Raw genomic sequence first — 19074 nt, forward strand, 5'->3', positions numbered from 1 at the left:
AGGTTCTTGTGAGGATTAAAGGATAACACATGTAAAGTGATTAGCATAGGCCTGACACATAATAGGTGTAACAATAATTTAAAAAAAATTACACTGGCAAAGGTTGAGATGTGCTTTAGCCTAACGTAGAGGTGGCAATATCTCATAACTTGTTGGTTAGTGCCTTATTTGTTTCTGAAGCCTGAGTCTTGATTGGCTAGTCATTCTAATAAAGTAAAATTCTATTAAATGGACACCAGGTGTCAGTATTTACCTTTTGGTGTTTTTTTTTTTTTTTAAGATAACAGGAACAAAACTGTTTTGTCACCACTGAGTTCAAACAAATAGATAAAATATTTATTACTGTTGTATTTTAGTCCTTTGGACAGTTTTGTTCAACCCTCCTTTTTCATGGCCCAATCATTGTACAGCTTTATCTTCTCTTTGACTGAGGACTCATCTAGGCTGTTCTTGTTTGTTAGTATATTTCATCATTTACTTGAGAGATAGAGAGGTGCCTAACTTGTTTAGGTTATTTATATTGTTAGAAGACCCTGAAAACTTCAGCATTATATCTGTTGGAAGAAGCTTCACAGCCCAGGTACTTCCTCAGAAGTACCCCTAAGTCAGCAGTAGCTGCTTTTCCCACACTTTTCCATGCACCTACATTTAACGAGTTAACATTTGCACCAACTCTATTAATAGTCAAAGAAAATAATTTTTTCCTTATCCGATCCCTATTTGTTGTGTTTCTTAAAAGATATCTTTTGTAGCTAAATATTAACCATAGTGGCAGATTCATAGCAAAAGGAATCTTTATAACCTTTTCTTTTGGATAGCCTATGTTATGTCTTGGTTCTACCAAGAGATACTTCTTTCCATTGAGAGCTGAACTTTTCTCTGTATTTCTTCCTTCCACAACAAAAGCTTCATAATTGCTTTTCTGAAATCATAATTCATTTGACTCGCTAATATTTATATGCCTTGTGTTTTACACAGTGCATTGTATATATTATCTTGTTTAATTCTCACAATAAGTGTGAAGCAGGTTTTAATACTATTTTAAGATGAGGAAACAGATTGAAATGTTACTTATCCAGGATTAAAAGTTAATAGGTGATTCACCTGTGATTTAAATTCTACAGTGTTCTGATTCCACAGAATATGTTCTTTTTACTTAAAATCACTGACTTTTGTAAAATGTTTTATTCTTATTACTATGTGCTAAGTGTTAATGTTGAACAATTACTATTTCTTTTTAAAGGAAGAAAAACCAGTTCATCTGTGCCTATATAGTTAGGATTTTACATCTTTCTTTACAGTCTTCCCAAGGACTCTTTGTTGAAGAAACTTCTGAAGAAGGAACTTCTGTACCTGCCTCACAGAGGTAAGATAAATATTATTGTGGACCTGAATTCTCCTCTGATAGTACCAGAAGAAAAGATAGCCACATGAGTGAGACTGTATAGGAACACTTTCCCAGGGACCTTTTAGCTCTTTTATACACACAGCCAAAGAGAAATCGTTATCTTCCAGTTCTCAAATATGCATCTCATAGAAGCCTAGTGAATTAGGGTGGAAGAGATCTTAGAGGTTTACTTGTCTAACACAACTATCTTGGCACAAATTCCATCTACACTATTCCTGAACGACACTCGCTTCCTATGCCAATAACAAGGCTCTAGAATGATTTCTTTACGTAAGGTCCTTGTCCTTTCTCCCTTTGTTCCTTATGCTTATGCTTATTTATCCACATATCCAAACCATATACATCTTTTAAAAAGTCTTAAGATTTACATCCTTTTTGAAGCCTTTATATTATTCAGGCCACCCAGAATCAGTATCATCCTCACTCCATGTCCAGTGTCACTTTTAATATGATTTTATCTCATCTTTCCTTAAATGGCTGTATTTGTATTACCTTCTTAGTTATTCTTGATGGATGGATTGATGGGGTTACCTTCTTAAATCTTCCTACTTTAATAATATGTAAAGGTTTATTTCATGCAAAGATGGGCTCAATAAAGGACAGAAATGGTATGGACCTAACAGAAGCAGAAGATATTAAGAAGAGGTGGCAAGAATACACAGAAGAACTGTACAAAAAAGATCTTCACAACCCAGATAATCATGAAGGTATGATCACTCACACTCACCTAGAGCCGGACATCCTGGAATGTGAAGTCAGGTAGGCCTTAGGAAGCATCACTATGACGAACAAAGCTGGTGAAGGTGATGGAATTCCAGTTGAGTTATTTCAAATCCTAAAAGATGATGCTGTGAAAGTGCTGCACTCAATATGTCAGCAAATTTGGAAAACTCAGCAGTGGCCACAGGACTGGAAAAGGTCAGTTTTTATTCCAATGCCAAAGAAAGGCAATGCCAAAGAATGCTCAAACTACCGCACAGTTGCACTCATCTCACACGCTAGCAAAGTAATGCTCAAAATTCTCCAAGCCAGGCTTCAGCAATATGTGAACCATGAACTTCCAGATGTTCAAGCTGGTTTTAGAAAAGGAAGAGGAACCAGAGATCAAATTGCCAACATCCGCTGGATCATGGAAAAAGCAAGAGAGTTCCAGAAAAACATCTACTTCTGCTTTATTGACTATGCCAAAGCCTTTGACTGTGTGGATCACAATAAACTGTGGAAAATTCTGAAAGAGATGGGAATACCAGACCACCTGATCTGCCTTTTGAGAAACCTATCTGCAGGTCAGGAGGCAACAGTTAGAACTGGACATGGAACAACAGACAGGTTCCAAATCTGGAAAGGAGTACGTCAAGGCTGTATATTGTCACCCTGCTTATTTAACTTACATGCAGAGTACATCATGAGAAATGCTGGGCTGGAGGAAGCACAAGCTGGAATCAAGATTGCAGGGAGAAATATCAATAACCTCAGATATGCAGATGACACCACCCTTATGGCAGAAAGTGAAGAAGAACTAAAGAGCCTCTTGATGAAAGTGAAAGAGGAGAGTGAAAAAGTTGGCTTAAAGCTCAACATTCAGAAAACTAAGATCATGGCATCTGGTCCCATCACTTCATGGCAAATAGATGGGGAAACAGTGGCTGACTTTATTTTTCTGGGCTCCAAAATCACTGCAGATGGTGATTGGAGCCGTGAAATTAAAAGACACTTGCTCCTTAGAAGGAAAGTTATGACCAACCTAGACAGCATATTAAAAAGCAGAGACATTACTTTGCCAACAAAGGTTTGTCTAGTCAAGGCTATCGGAGAAGGCAATGGCATCCCTCTCCAGTACTCTTGCCTGGAAAATCCCATGGATGGAGGAGCCTGGTAGGCTGCATTCCATGGGGTCGCTAAGTCAGGCATGACTGAGCGACTTCACTTTCACTTTTCACTTTCCTGCATTGGAGAAGGAAATGGCAACCCACTCCAGTGTTCTTGCCTGGAGAATCCCAGGGACAGAGGAGCCTGTTGGGCTGCCGTCTGTGGGGTTGCACAGAGTTGGACACAACTGAAGTGACTTAGCAAAAGTGGTAGTCAAGGCTATGGTTTTTCCAGTGGTCATGTATGGATGTGAGAGTTGGACTATAAAGAAAGCTGAGCTCTGAAGAATTGATGCTTTTGAACTGTGGTGTTGGAGAAGACTCTTGAGGGTCCCTTGGACTGCAAGGAGATCCAACCAGTCCATCCTAAAGAAGATCAGTCCTGGGTGTTCATTGGAGGGACTGATGTTGAAGCTGAAACTCCAATACTTCGGCCACCTGATGCGGAGAGCTGACTCATTTGAAAAGACTCTGATGCTGGGAGGGATTGTGGGCAGGAGGAGAAGGGGACGACAGAGGATGAGATGGCTGGATGGCATCACCGATGCAATGGACATGGGTGGACTCCGGGAGTTGGTGATGGACAGGGAGGCCTAGTGTGCTGCGGTTCATGGGGCTGCAAAAGAGTCAGACACGACTGAGCAACTGAACTGAACTGAACTGAAAGGTTGATTGGTTATAAACTGCATTAATTAGGTCAGACATCCAGTTACTTTTCTCTTTTATCATTAGTTGACCTTTAGGGATTATTCAAGAGCTTAATTTTGTGTTAACTGACTGTCATCTCCCAAACAATAGTTGAGGCCCAGTTGTCATTTGCTGTTACTTAGGTTGATGTTCTTAGGCTTTTGGTTAAGTTGATAGTACTGGGGGTTTCTTCCTGAGCTAAAGAATGTGACTTTGGTTTGATTCTCCTGCTGTTAAGACAGTTTTGGAAGTGGTTTTAACTGGAGTAGGCCTTCTGCTTCCTGCAGGCCTCTCTGCTTTGTTGTGGTGAACCTTCTACAGAGCAGATGTAGGTTTTAATAAATGATTATACGCTTTGTCACCAGGAGAGAGTTGAAATTGCAGGCAATGTGGTTTGACTTCAAATTGATTAGCCCATTTAATAAATGTCAGCAAATTGTTTTGTGATGGACCCTTTGAATAGAGCTCTAATATTACATACAGAATAAACTGTATCTGGCTTAGGTTTATAACAAATGCTCTGAGATGTTTTATTTAGAGGGAGTAATCACTTGTGGTTTCTTATCAGGATTTAGTTATTTATCATGAATCAGTGGTGGTTATTCTCTCTTCTCTGTGGTTCTTGGTTGTTGTGAGGATTTGTTTTTTTAAGCATTCTCTTGCATACTTGATTAAACGAATTGTAAAGCTCTGTGAAGCATAAGGGGGCTAGCTCAGATGCTCAGATCTCTTAGCCATGTGCTCCTATGTCAGGAAGAGATTGCACTCCATGAGCAGTCAGAGTAAACCAAAATATTGGATGAGGGTAGACTTTCATAATTATGTTTTCCTCAGAAGAGATACTCAATTTGGTTGGACAGATTTTTGCTGTAGGCAGTTTGGAATTGTATCTTGTTTTTGTTGCATGTAGAGCCACATCTTGAGATAAATAGGAAATTTAACTGCAAGGTGAGGGAAAAGCTATTGTGTCAGAAGAATCTTCATATCTTCTCTTATGAGTTTACAAAACTCTAGCTTTCAGAATGCTGAGATGGAGACTGTAAAACACTTTTGACATCCTTATATTGGAGTAGATTTTTTTTTTTGTCTTCTGTGGTTCCATGGAGAGTCCTTACCCTTCAGCCTTCCTTTGTGAAGACTCCAAAAGGGATTCTTTTCATTCAGTGATTTCACTGAAACCTAAGTTGTAAGCATATTTATTTTCCCTATTTTGGACGTGGAGTTTTCACTGCTGATTCCTTGCTTCCCTGTTGTGCTTTTGTGGTATTGGACAGCAGGTATCAGATTACCTGTGGCTTTGTGAAAGACTAACCATTGCTTTTGGTCCTGTGTTCTGATTTATTTTACTGGGAATTCACTTGGGGTTTGATTCTTTTTTCAGCATTGCTGCTTTGACCAGTAAGAGAAGTTCAGCCTTTATGCCAAAGAGTTCTGTGGAGGAAATCACTGTGTGTCCTGGTAAGTACCCCACTGTGTTTTTACTAGTTTCTGGTCCCTACCTTTTTGTGTCTATTAATTTTTCTGACTTTTCCAACCCACTCTTAGGAGGTTTATGTGTGATTGATGTGTGTAGGTGTTCATACAACACGTATATATATACATACACTCATTTTGATGGACATTGGCTCTGCATCTCACCTTTTCTCTTCTTAGAGATAGTTTGAAATTAACATGGCTCTTTTGTCTGCTTGTTTACTTACTGGTGTCATCAGAGATGGCAGCAAAGCCTTCGGAGCGTTTAACTCTACATTCAGAGCCAGGAGGACTTTATGGTTTGGTTTATGGGTTCTCAAAGTGGGTTGTCCTCAAATTTGCATGTCATTAAGCAGTTTTTCTCACCGAGGCTTTTACTGGTTAGTTTTACATGGCCATTCATGGAGTCCATTGCATAGGGAGTTCAGAAATTGAATTTTGTGCACAGTTCTGTCATTGACTTATTTTTAATCTCCAAATAGATACTTAACCTGGTTAAGTATCCTTTGCTTTTGTTAATAATAATGATGAAAATACACATGTACTTTGTTTAAGGTTTGAGAAGATGTTAATTGAAAGTTGCATGTGAAAAGGTTTTGATATACAAAATAATTTAAAATGAACTAAGATATCCATTATCTAAGTGAACTCTTCAGTTGAATCATTGTATAATATGAAGAATTATTTTGTGATATGAATCACTACTTTCTAAGAAATTTGTTTTAGCTTAAATATATATATATATATAGTATATTTGGCTTTTCTTAAAAATGAGGGCTAATATATACATTATCAGTAGCCTCATTCACGTGAGTAACTTCCTCTTAATGTTTAAACTCTTTGGACAGCGAGAATTGGACAAATGTTACCTTAAGTCATATTTAGTTTTTCCTGAGGTTGCATATAACCTGTTAGGGTCAGAGAGACTCGTAGTTTTCTTTTTTGTTTCTTTCAAGTTTTTTCCCACAGAGACTCATACTTAATTTACACATTAGTCTAGGAAAGTCCTGCCAAAGTTTAAACATTTGGCAGCATATTGTAAAAGTCTTTCTTTACTTATTTTTAAAGTTTAACTGTGTCATTTTTGTTGAAAGTGATTTCTTTATTATTTGAAGTTTATGTGGATTATTGTCTAATGATGGCACTACCAAGTGCCATGATTTTGGCAGAAGCTCTCAGGAATATGGTGTCATTTTTGTGAAAAAATAGCATTACTCCCTCTCCATGTAGGCCTGTTGATCTGTGTCATCCAGAGGTAAGCAGTAAGTTAAGGATGATGGCATGTGACATCACCCTAGGATCTTGCAAGAAGAACCTGCAAATACAATAATATTGAAATCCCTAATGAGAGGAAAGTTAATGAGGAAAAAGCAAGCCCTTCATCACTGTGGTTATATAACTTTTGTGATCATGATTTGCTGTCATTAACCTGCTAATTAACTCCAACTCTTTGTTGATATAAGCCACTTCTAAATGAGTTAGGTAAAAGGTTTCCCTAACATTATTGTTCTTTTTGCTAAGAAAGTATAACTACTTCTCCATGGAGCTAGACTCCTGAGTCTCTATAATTTAGTGACTTAAAGACTTAAAACGTAAGACACCATAAAACTCCTAGAAGAGATCATAGGCAAAGTATTCTCTTATATAAAATATATCAATGCTTTCTTAGGTCAGCCCCCCAAGGCAATAGAAATAAAAACAAAAATAAACAAATGGGACCTAATAAAACTTACAAGCTCTTACATAGTAAAGAAAACCATAAACAAAGCAAAAGATAACCAATTGAGTGGGAGAAAATATTTGCAAACGATACAACCGACAAGGATTTAATTTCCAAAATAGACAAACAGTTCATATACCTCAACAACAAAAAACAAACAACCTAATCAAAAAATGGGCAGGAGACCTAAATAGACATTTTTCCAAAGATGAAATACAGATGGCCAACAGGCACATGAAAACATGCTCAACATTGCTAATTATTAGAGAAATGCAAATCAAAACTGCAGTGAGGTACCATTGACCTCACACTAGTCAGAATGGCCATCATTAAAAAGTCTACAAATAACAAGATGCCCGAGAGGGTTCAGAGAAAAGGGAACCCTCCTACACTGTTGGTGGGAATGTAAGTTAGTACAACCATAATGGAAAACAGTATGGAGTTTCCTCAAAAAACTAATAATTACCATATGATTCATCAGTCCCATTCCTGGGCATATATTCAGACAAAACTATTGATATAATTAAACAAAAACGCAGCACTGTTCATAGCAGCACTGTTTGCAATAGCCAAGACATGGAAGCACCCTAAATGTCTATCAACAGATGAATAGAGAAAGAAGATGTGGTGTATATGTGTATACATACATGCACAAACATACACACACACAATGGAATATTACTCAGCCACAAAAAAGAATGACATAATGCCATTTGCAGCAACATGGATGAAAGTAGAGATTATCATACTAAGTGATGTCTGAGTTAGAAAGAAAGATAAATACTGTATGGTATCACTTATATGCGGATCTAAAATGTGACACAAATAAACCTACCTATGAAATAGAAACAGACTCACAGACCTAGAGAACAGACTTTTGGTTGCCAAGAAGGAGTGGGGGAAGGAAGAGTAGGAGTCTTGGGTTAACAAATGCAAACTGTTATATACAGAATGGATAAACAATAAGGTTCTTCTGTATAGCACATAGAACTATATTTCATTTCCTGTGATAAACCATAATGGAAAAGAATGTAAAAAGACATGTATATTATGTATAGGAGAAGGCAATGGCACCCCACTCCAGTACTCTTGCCTGGGAAATCCCATGGACAGAGGAGCCTGGTGGGCTGCAGTCTATGGGGTCGCAAAGAGTCAGACACAACTGAGCGACTTCACTTTCACTTTTCACTTTCATGCATTGGAGAAGAAAATGGCACCCCACTCCAGTATTGTTGCCTGGAGAATCCCAGGGATGGGAGCCTGGTGGGCTGCCATCTGTGGGGTCGCACAAATCAACTATACTTCAATAAAAATAAAATATATAATTTAGAAGCTGTGTATAAAAATTTGTCCTAAATGAGTGAAACACAGATAGAGTATAGTAGTCCATCTTACCTATTTTGTTTTGTCCCATATTGCTTACAGTTCCTGGGGTCTGATACTCAAATTATAACATCATGTTAGTGAAGAAGCAGGATTAGAACATCATGCCCACATTGTGCATGATGCTGACATTATTTATTTCTATGAAGCTAATGTCCTCTTAATTTGTCACTGTCATTGAATACATAGTTAAATGTTTCAGCCATTTACAGAAAGCTTAATGAAGGACTTTTATTGTTACAGTAGTGTAAGCAGTGAGCAGCTCTTTTATTTTCTAACAGATTAAATGTCATTTTTGAAAGTATCTCTCAGGAAAGCTTGATAGAGAAGATTTTGAAGTTTATACACTATAAGTCTTTTTCTAACAAGGTGGTGAAATCTGTGTGTGTAACCAGTTTCCAAAAAGTTATGATGTATTAAAATATGATTAACACTAGAAATGTATATAATCATTCTTTGATGATTGAGAAGCTACCTCAGTACCTTTTAAGTATACTATTTGCCCAGCATTGGCCGCTTATTGTATTTGTGAAGCACAGAAATACCAGTTAGATGTATAGTGTGTATAGTGTAGATAACAGAAAACTTATTGGATTGTGTTCCTCAGATAAGTTTCCTTTCTGGACTTACTGTCATCTTTTGAAATATTGTTTCTGTTCTTATATTAAGTGATAGATGTCTAGACCAGAGGTTGACAAACTTTTTCTATTAAGTTGGTGCAAATGTAATTGTGGTTTCAGACTGTGAATTTTAAATCATTATCACTAGGCTCAAACACATCTTTATTAATCAAAATAGGAACTGTTACAATCAACACATTTTGCCAAGTAGAAATAAGTTTGTTTATTCCTGTAGCATAAAAGTCTGTGTTTTGGGATTCGATGAACTCTTAGCGTTTTCTGCCTCCTGCTGGTTGTGAAAGCACTTTCCCTGTAAAAAGGTATTGAGATGGTTGAAGAAGTCGTAGTCATTGGCGAAAAAAAAAATCAGGTGAATATAGATGAGGGAAAACTTTGTACCCCAGTTTGTTCAACTTTTGAAGCATTGGTTGTGCGATGTGCAATTGGGTGTTGTACAGAAAAAAAGCCCTTTCTTTTGACCAATGCTGGCTGTGGGCATTGCTGTTTTTGGCGCATCTCATTGATATGCTGAGCATACTTCTCAGATGTAATGGTTTGGCTGGGATTCAGAAAATTGTAGTGAATCAGACAGGCAGCAGACCACCAAACAGTGACCATGGCCTTTATTGGTGCAGGTTTGACTTAGGGAAGTGCTTTGGATCTTCTCGGTCCAGCCTCTGAGCTGGTTGTCTCCAGTTGTCATATAAAATCCACTTTTGGTCACATGTCACAAGCTGATCTAAAAAATGGTTCATTTTTGTTACATAGAATAAGAGAAGATGACACTTCAAAATGACAGTTGTTTTGACTTGTGGTCAGCTCAAGAGGCACCCACCTTCTGAGCTTTTTCACCTTTCCAATTTGCTTCAAATGCCAATTGATCATAGAATGGTCGACATTTTCTTTGGCAACTTCTTGTGGAGTTGAAAGAGGATCGGCTTCTGTGATTGCTCTCAGTTGGTCATGGTCACCTTCTGTTGGCTGGCCACTATGCTTGTCTTCAAGGCTCTTGTCTTCTTTGCAAATCTTCTTGAACGGCCACTGCACTCTACGTTCATTAGCAGTTCCTGGGCCAAATGTGTTGCTTATGTTGCAAGTTGTCTCTGCTGCTTTACAACCCATTTTGAACTTGAATAAGAAAATTGCTCAAATTTGCTTTTTGTCTAACATCATTTCCCTAGTCTAAAATAAATACAAAATAAACGGCAAGTAATAAGTCATTAGCAAAAAAACATAAAATGAGAAATGCACATTCAGTTCAGTTGCTCAGTCGTGTCCAACTCTTTGCGACCCCATGAATTGCAGCACGCCAGGCCTCCCTGTGCATCACCAACTCCCGGAGTTTACCAAACTCATGTCCATCGAGTCAGTGATGCCATCCAGCCATCTCATCCTCTGTCATCCCCTTCTTCTCCTGCCCCCAGTCTCTCCCAGCATCAGGGTCTTTTCCAATGAGTCAACTCTTCGCATGAGGTGGCCAAAGTATTGGAGTTTCAGCTTCAGCATCAGTCCTTCCAGTGAACAGGACTGATTTCCTTTAGAATGGACTGGTTGGATCTCCTTGCGGACCAAGGGACTCTCAAGAGTCTTCTCCAACACCATGATGTATAACATAGCTGCATTTATTTAAGAATGTATTCTAATAACAAACCGCAAATTTCAACAGTACAAAACCAAAATTACTTTTGCACCAACCGAATATAAAAAGACTAGATAATAAATATTTTAGGCTTTGTGGACCATACAAAGTACTTGAAATTACTCTGCTATTTTAACTTGAAAGCATTCAAACAGTATAAAGAAGAAGGAATGTGGCTGTGTCCCATTAAAACTTTATTTTCAAAAACAGGCAACTGGCTCTACTTGACCCATGAACTAGTTGCAGACCCCTGAACCAGAGCGTGAGGGGTCCCCATCTTACTGGCTTGGCCAAAAAGTTCCTTCAGTTTTAAAAGTAAAAATAAAAGACACATTTTTTATTTTCACCAAGAACTTTATAGAACAGTGTATTCATTGTTTCGTTCCACTACCTTCTGCCATTTTCCAGGCAACTTCATAATTCCATTTTCCCAAAACTTATTATTTTATTTTTTAGCAAAGAACTGCTCCAGGTGCCTTTTACAGTCTTCCAGAGAAAAGAAATTTTTTCCATTAAGAGAATTTTGTAGAGACCAAAATAAACGTACATCTGAAGATACAGCTTTTGGTGAATACAGCAGAATGAACTTCCTAGCCAGGATATAGCAGGTTTTGCCTGGTCATCAAAGAAACATGCATCATGCATTATCTTGATGGAAGATTATGTATTTTCTTTTGACTAATTCTGGATCCTTTTCATTGAGTGCTGCTTTCAGTTGGTCTAATTGGGAGTAGTACTTGTTGGAATTAATCATTTAGCTTTCCAGAAGGACCTCATAATAGAGGGCTCCCTTCCAATCCCATTATATATACAGCATCACCTTCATTGGATGATCAGCCTTTGGTGTGGTTGGTGATGGTTCTTCTCACTTGCCCTATGATCTCTTCCATTCCACATCATTGTACAGTATGCACTTTTCACTGCCTGTCACAACTTGCTTTAAAAAACAGAATGTTTTTGTTGCATTTAAGTAGAGAATTGCATATGGAAGTATGGTCAAGAATGCTTTTCCTGCTTAATTTATGTGGCACCCAAACATCAAAGCTATTAACATAACCAAACTGGTGCAAATTTTTTTCAACACTTGATTTCGATATTTTGAGTATATCGGCTTTCTCCTGTGTGGTTAATGTTGATTATTCTCAGTTAATGTCTTGATTTGATTGCTGTCAACTTTAACTGGTTGACCTGACTGTGGAGCATTGTCCAACGAGAAATCTTCTGCACAAAATTTCGCAAACCGCTTTTGACACATTCGATCAGTCACAGCACCTTCACCATATACTGCACAAATCTTTTTTTGTTTCAGGTGCATTTTTACCTTTCTTGAAGTAATAAAGCATGATATGCCGATAATGTTGTTTTTTTCTTTCCATCTACAGTACTAAAATGGCTACACAAAACCCACCAGTTTTGATAGGTTTTTTAAAAAAATGCATGCTGATATAACAGCTGTCACAATACAATGTAATAAAATTGTTTCAAATGAAGTTAAAGACAACTAAGTGCTAGTAGAGCCATTGTACGGGAAAAAAAGTGAAACCTTTTGGCCAACCCAGTACATCTTAGCAGTAGCCTATACAGTGCCTGGAACTTCTTTCATAAATGTGTATTGCATTAATGTTGAATTAATAGATGCTGCTTAAAGAATAATTAAAGAAAGGCATATCTTTGAGAGTGTATTTGTATTTCTGCTCCCAATTTTTATATCTTCTCTAATCATCCCTTTAGCCTCATAATTAGCATTGGCAATGTTTTTTTTTAAATGTGTAAATATACTTTAAAGCCAGAACTGTGCTGGAAAAGAAGCCAAATGGATTAACAGATGAATGGATAAACAAATTGTGTTATAGCCAAACAGTGGAATACTATTAAGCAGTAAAAAGGAATGAACTACTGATATATTTAACAACATGAATGCTTCTCAAACACATGCTAAAAGAAAGAAATCAGACACAGAACATGACACACCATGTTATTTCATTTATATGACTTTCTAGGAAAGGCAAAACTGTAGGAACATAAAGTAGATTGATCATTGCAAGGAGCCAAGTGGGAGGGGGATTGACTGCAAAGGGGTACGTAAGAACTTTTGAGCGTGCTTGAAATATTTTATATCTTGATTGTGGTTATGTGATATAAAGATACCATGTATACATTGTATGCATTTGTCAAAACTTACTATATACTGAAAATTGGTGAATTCTGTTGTATATAAATTATGCCTCAGTAAAGTTCTTTTTTTTAAAATGGAGACCACTGTTAAAAATTTTTTTTAATTTAATTTAGTTTTGACTGTGCTGAGTCTTCGTTGTTGTGTGGGCTTTTTCTGTATTGTGGTGAGTGGGGGCTACTCTCTAGTTGTGTGGGTTTCTCATTGCTCTGGCTGCTCTTGTTGTGGAGCACAGGATCTGTAGAGTGCAGGGCTTCAGCAGCTGTGGCATGTGGGCTCAGTAGTTGCAGCTCCTGGGGTCTAGAGCACAGGCTCTATAATTGTGGCACCTGGACTTGGTTGTTCCGTGGTGTGTGGAATCTTCCCAGACCAGGGATCCAACCCATGTCTGCTGCTTTAGCATCTGGATTCTTTACCACTGAGCCACCAGGGAAGCCCTCAGTAAAGTTTTAAGAAGAAACGAGCTTGATTTATATTGCCACTGCAGTATTATCATACTTGAAGCTTAAGGAAATAAGTGTTTTCTTTTAACTATGAAAATACAAAATGAAAATTAATGAAGTTTTGATTTTTTAAATTGCAGAGACACAGCTAAGTTCTCCTGAAACTTTTGACCTTGAAAAAGAAGGCTTTCCAGATGGCAGAGAGACCCTGGATGAAGTAAGAATAATGGCAGATAAGGAGGTGAATATTACTTTTAATTTTTCTCAGTGTTTTCTTTCTACTGGTCGTCCTCTCTCTGATGCAGTGTTGACCTTGGATGAAGAGATTTAAGTGACAGTGGGTTAGGTTTTTATCTTAGATTCTTAAAAGTGAGTTCAGCACTATTTCTAAATATAACAGTAGTTCCATTTCTTCAGTATTTTAATATGCTTTATTATGTCTAGTACAGATGGAAAAATGGAGATTTAGGATGTTTGAGTAATGTTGACCTAAAAAATAGTCACAACCTAGAAGCTGAGAGTTATGTTTTATTTGGTGGGAATTTTTAGGGGGGAGGAGTCAGGTTATATAGAAGCTCTTAACAAGGAGCAGGTAATCTAAACATCAAAAGATTATTGTTAATTAAGGAAAACCAAATGTCTCAAGTTAAGGAATTTAATGCTTTTCTTTGTGTGGGAAGATGCAAGAGTCTGGGCTTACTGAAATCATTCCTTTCATATGCATCTTAGCTGTCTGGGGCCAGTGCTCACCGTGGGATGAGCTCCTGATAGCAGGCATTGTTCTTCCTGGGCTCATAAATTCACATTTGGAGGGCCAGAATCCCGGATGGCTGTGACATTCTTGTTTATTGATGTGACAGGAAATACTCCATTTCATAGTAATTTGCTCAAATTCAAACTGCTAATAATGATACTACCAGAATTTGAACATAGATTTGTCTTCAAAGACCTGGAGCATTTTCTATTATGTAAGTAACAGAGATGAACAGTCTTGGAAAAAGTTGCTACCTTTATATTACGACCTAACTTTCAGCCAGGGAGGCCTGGCGTGCTGCAATTCATGGGGTCGCAAAGAGTCGGACATGACTGAGCGACTGAACTGACTGAACTTTCAGCCCTAATTTTGAGATGTGATCAGAAATGCAAAATCTGGATAGCAGCATGATAAAATAAGTCAATTTGTATTTATACTAGTACCTTTCTTAAGTTCACATATCTGACATTAACTATAAGGCTGATTGACACAAGTTCATATGCCTGATTAAGATTGAGTGCATATTTTTTCATCTTGAGTCTGACAAAACAATTTTAAATATCAATAACTCTTTTAAAAAATTCAGACCTTTAAAATCTGTTGTGAAAAATAGCCTGAGACTTAAACTAGTTTTTCATGAAAATAAATTTTTTGGTTACACATGTGCATACGTTTTATTCTGAGCAATTCTCTTATTCTGAGCTTCATTCTCTTATTCCTTTTTATACTCTACATTTTTTTGAAAACAATTTTTGCCTTAGAAGTTATTAATAGATCCCCTTCCTAGTTTCTGTACTGCAGGTAACTGAGTGGAAATCCTGCTTTCATGACTTGTGCAGGCTTTTGGTTCCCTGGAACCTGATCTGTCACAACTGACAGACCGAGATTCCCTCATGCCTGTAGTGTTAGTTTCCTAACACCTTTTGGTGAGGAGCTCCCTGCCTGAGAGCTGCTGAGGTTGGATCCTGCTACATAGTGTCAAAATGGCCTCAGGTTCTTTTCCTAGGGAGAAACGATAACCTTCTCAATAGGGATGAGGGAACAGAGTGTTGTTAACATAGTTATCTTAACATGCAGAAGAAGCTCTGCAAGCCTTTAGCTAATCAAGGCTGATTTCTTAAGCATCCATGACTGTGGAGGAAACAAGTCTTTGAGCGAAGACCAAGAACCATATTTAAAAGTTAGGTGTGTCTGCAGCACTACACATCAAGTGGATGGAATTGTATGGTCTTTTTCACATCTAATGTCCTCTTTTTGGTGGTGGTGTTTGCTAATATCTGTGGATGCTCTAAATAGTCTTAGAAGTTAACATTAAAAGAAGTTGGAGATGCTGTAGTTTTTAAGTTACTGCACAATCACTAGTTACAAGTCACTAGAAAGATAGAATCTGGGCATTTTGTGTGTACAATGATAGTATTACAAAGGGTGTGGACTCTTGCCCTTGGAATCTGTGTATAGGGTCATTTACCCCAAAATTTCTTGTTTATTGTGCAAGGAGCTTGAGTATTGGAACTAGAAGACATGACTTTGAATTCCAACCCTATCACCTCGGTCAAATTAATTGCTTTCTTCATTTATTTGGCAGATATTATAGTTTGTGTACTGTGTGCCAGTCACTGTTTTGGAGTCGTGAGATATAGGTAAATAAAAAAAAAACAACTCCTGCCCTCAAAGGGACACACAAACAAATAATTATAATATCTGACAAATGTAATGTTAGAAAATGCCTGGGGCATTAGGGGAGGGCATTAGAGGAATGCCCTAATGGAGAGGAATGCTTTTCTGAATTTCAGTTTTTCATTTATAAAATGTAGACAGAAATAGCCTATTTTATTGGGTTGCTCTGATGATGAAATTAGATAAAGAATATGAAACATAGCAGGGATTTGGCACAAGTAGAAGTATGCATGTGGAACTGCTTTGTAATACATTGTGGCTGCTCAGTGATATTAGCTTACAAATGACACAGAATTGCTTGACAGTATTTGAGGTATTTGGAATACCCTTGCCAGAACTGTAGTCCCTCTTGATTTGATATCCTGCAGTGGTAAGGTTCTTTTGGAAATAATATTTTTGGAATATCTTGCTTGAGTGGGGGTCTCAGATATTTGTACTCAGAAGTCTGTTAACTGTAGGCTTTATTCAGACTCAGATACTGTTGACCCTTGAACAACAAGGGGGTTAGGGGTGCTGACTTTTCGTGCAGTTGAAAACCTGTGTATAACTTGTAGTGGGCCCTTGGTGTCTGTATTTTCTCCCTAACACAGCCAACCGCAGTCTTAGAACTGTAGTATTTACTGTTGAAAAATATTTGTATATTAGTGGACCTGCACAACTGTAGTCAGTTGGTTAAGTAAACTGTGTTAAATAGACTGTGTCTAAGATAAAAGGGGCGATAAACACTTTCCTAAACTATGTATAAATCTTATGGGGAATGGGTAAGGGAGTTGGTGACTGTAGGACATGCTCTCATTTTCATTGGATCCATTTCTTGAGATGAAGTTTCTTTTCAGGCCAGCCTTTAATAGATCATGATTTGGTATACAAGTACCTGTTTTGAGAAAATACACATATAGTATTTTAAAAGCAGCAGAAGCAGCTCTGCAGAGACCCAGTCCCTGATTGCATAGTCCTCACAAAAGCTTCTTGGCTTGTATTTTTTTTTCCTTTTGAGGCTCCTCCATTGTAGCTAATATTTAAATAGACATTTTTAATGGTGCTGGGAAAAAACTTAGGTAAACATAAAAATGTTTAGAAACCTTCTGGATTGCCTATAAATGTGATTGGAAGTGGTCTTGTATTCACAATAAAACAATAATAGATCAGCTTCTCCCTCTTGAATACTATAATAATAGTTGAAGGTACCTTTTCTGCAGTTTATAGAGCTGGTGATAGAATACAAAGGAGTATAGTACTGGATGTGAATACAAGTATCATTCATGTCATATAACTTTTCTATGTGCATGTGTGTTAGTCGCTTAGTTGTGTCCGACACCTTGCGACTCTATGGACTGCAGCCCTCCAGGGTCCTCTATCCGTGGAATTCTCCAGGCAAGAATACTGGAGTGGGTTGTCATTTCCTTCTCCAGTTTCTGTGCTTAGTGAGCTTTAGAATGCCAAGTAACTGCTCAACTGCCACTTAATTTTCAAGACTATTTGCAAATTATAGGGTATATTTATTTTTCTTCCTTCTGCTCAAATGGCTTTGCACTTACAGGACAACTTTTCCTTATACAAAGGAACCTGTGTTTGTGAGAATCTCAGTGACTAAGATAGGAATAAAAAGCACCTAGAACTTTTAGAGAAGGCAATGGGAACCTACTCCAGTACTCTTGCCTGGAAAATCCCATGGGCGGAGGAGCCTGGTAGGCTGGAGTCCATGGGGTCGCTAAGAGTCGGACACAACTGAGCAACTTCACTTTCACTTTTCACTTTCATGCACTGGAGAAGGAAATGGCAACCCACTTCAGTGTTCTTGCCTGGAGAATCCCAGGGACGGGGGAGCCTGGTGGGCTGCCATCTCTGGGGTCGCACAGAGTCGGACACAACTGAAGCAACTTAGCAGCAGCAGCAGCAGAACTTTTAGACCCACTTGACTTACCCCACATCCTAGAGAAGAATAATTTTAGAACCAGAGTGTCTCCCAATACCTGGCAGAGTCAGCTTCCAGAAACAAAGTGGGTGGGGAGTGCTTTTTGTTTTTGTCATACTGTGGTGAAATACTGAGAGTTTGGATGTTACCATAGGCCTGGGTTTGAGTCCACATTGTCCACTTAGTCATTTTGTGATCAGCAGATTACTTTGCCTTTTCAAACCTTAATTTCCTCTTGTATAATACTGGAGTGAGTGATACTTCTGACAATTAGGTTGTTGTGAGGTATGGATATGGAAAATGGTTGGCCAAGCCTGGCATAGTACAGGAGCTCAACCACTCTTGGTTCCTTTCTTATCTTTCTTCTCCCCCTCCCCCACCTTCCCCCGCTCCCCGCCAACTTTCTAAGTAAAAAGCAGGTATGTGTTGAAAATAACATTTTCTGGCAGTTGTAGAAATTGTTTTACTTGGTATTTATTTAGATGGCCTGTTTCCCTCTCTGCTGGGTTACATTCACAGGTGGTAAATTTTAGGGATGGCCTAAACTTAGAGACTAAAAAGGAAAAAAAAAAAAACAAAAACCCAGTTTTCTCAGAGCTCAAATTATCTATCCACTGCAGTTTTGATCTCATTTTGTTCTTGTTTCAGAAAAGGGCTTATTTTGTTTCCTATAGTAAAGCATAATGATGGCCTAGTTGCTCCTTGCTTTTAAATGGAAGCAGTGGCTATGCAGGATAGTTTCACATTGATTGGATAGGACATGCTGTCCTTTGAAGCAAGTGTCAGGCAGTAGTGCTGCAGTGCTCACGCATACTGTTGAATTAATCACTGCAGAGTTCTTGGCTCTGACCTGTAAAGGTAAAATAAAACTGCCTCTGAGAGATACTGGGAGCTGTAGGAAAAATGATGACTACAAAACACTGAAAAGGGAGTAAGAATGGCTTTGTCAGAATTGTTTTAATGATTGCCTTCAGGCCTTAAATGTTTGGGTCTTAGTTGTGTTTCCTCTTTCAACGCAAAAGAAACAAATAAAACATAAGAGGTAGTTTGTCTTAATGGTATAAGCTGAGGCCTAGATTCTTAATTTAAATTTTAGTTGTGTTGCTTGAGCTCTTTTTTTTTTTCCCTCACGCCTGATGTCCGAAGTTACTTACAATGATACAGTTCTTTTTGTGTGTTTGTGGAATTAATTCTTTTTTTTTCTTTCAGTTTAATTGAGATATGATTAATATATAGCTCTGTTTTGGAGAAGGAAATGGCAACCCACTCCAGTATTCTTGCCTAGAGGATCTGTGGACAGAGGAGCCTGGTGGG

The 19074-nt window shown here is 38.0% G+C and overlaps 1 protein-coding gene across 9 annotated transcripts in view; it reads left to right on the forward strand.

Annotated features, from left to right (window-relative positions):
* UIMC1 (ubiquitin interaction motif containing 1) overlaps positions 1-19074 on the forward strand; it is a 139130-nt gene that overhangs the window by 72574 nt on the left and 47482 nt on the right. For all 9 annotated transcript variants that reach the window (XM_006076329.3, XM_006076325.3, XM_025292967.2 and 6 more), the window contains 3 exons: positions 1302-1366; positions 5345-5421; positions 13555-13655. In XM_006076329.3, the coding sequence (XP_006076391.2) occupies positions 1302-1366; positions 5345-5421; positions 13555-13655 (243 nt within the window). The remainder of the gene's footprint in view (positions 1-1301; positions 1367-5344; positions 5422-13554; positions 13656-19074) is intronic.

The sequence above is a fragment of the Bubalus bubalis genome, chromosome 9, assembly GCF_019923935.1.
Source record: "Bubalus bubalis isolate 160015118507 breed Murrah chromosome 9, NDDB_SH_1, whole genome shotgun sequence".
NCBI lineage: Eukaryota > Metazoa > Chordata > Mammalia > Artiodactyla > Bovidae > Bubalus > Bubalus bubalis.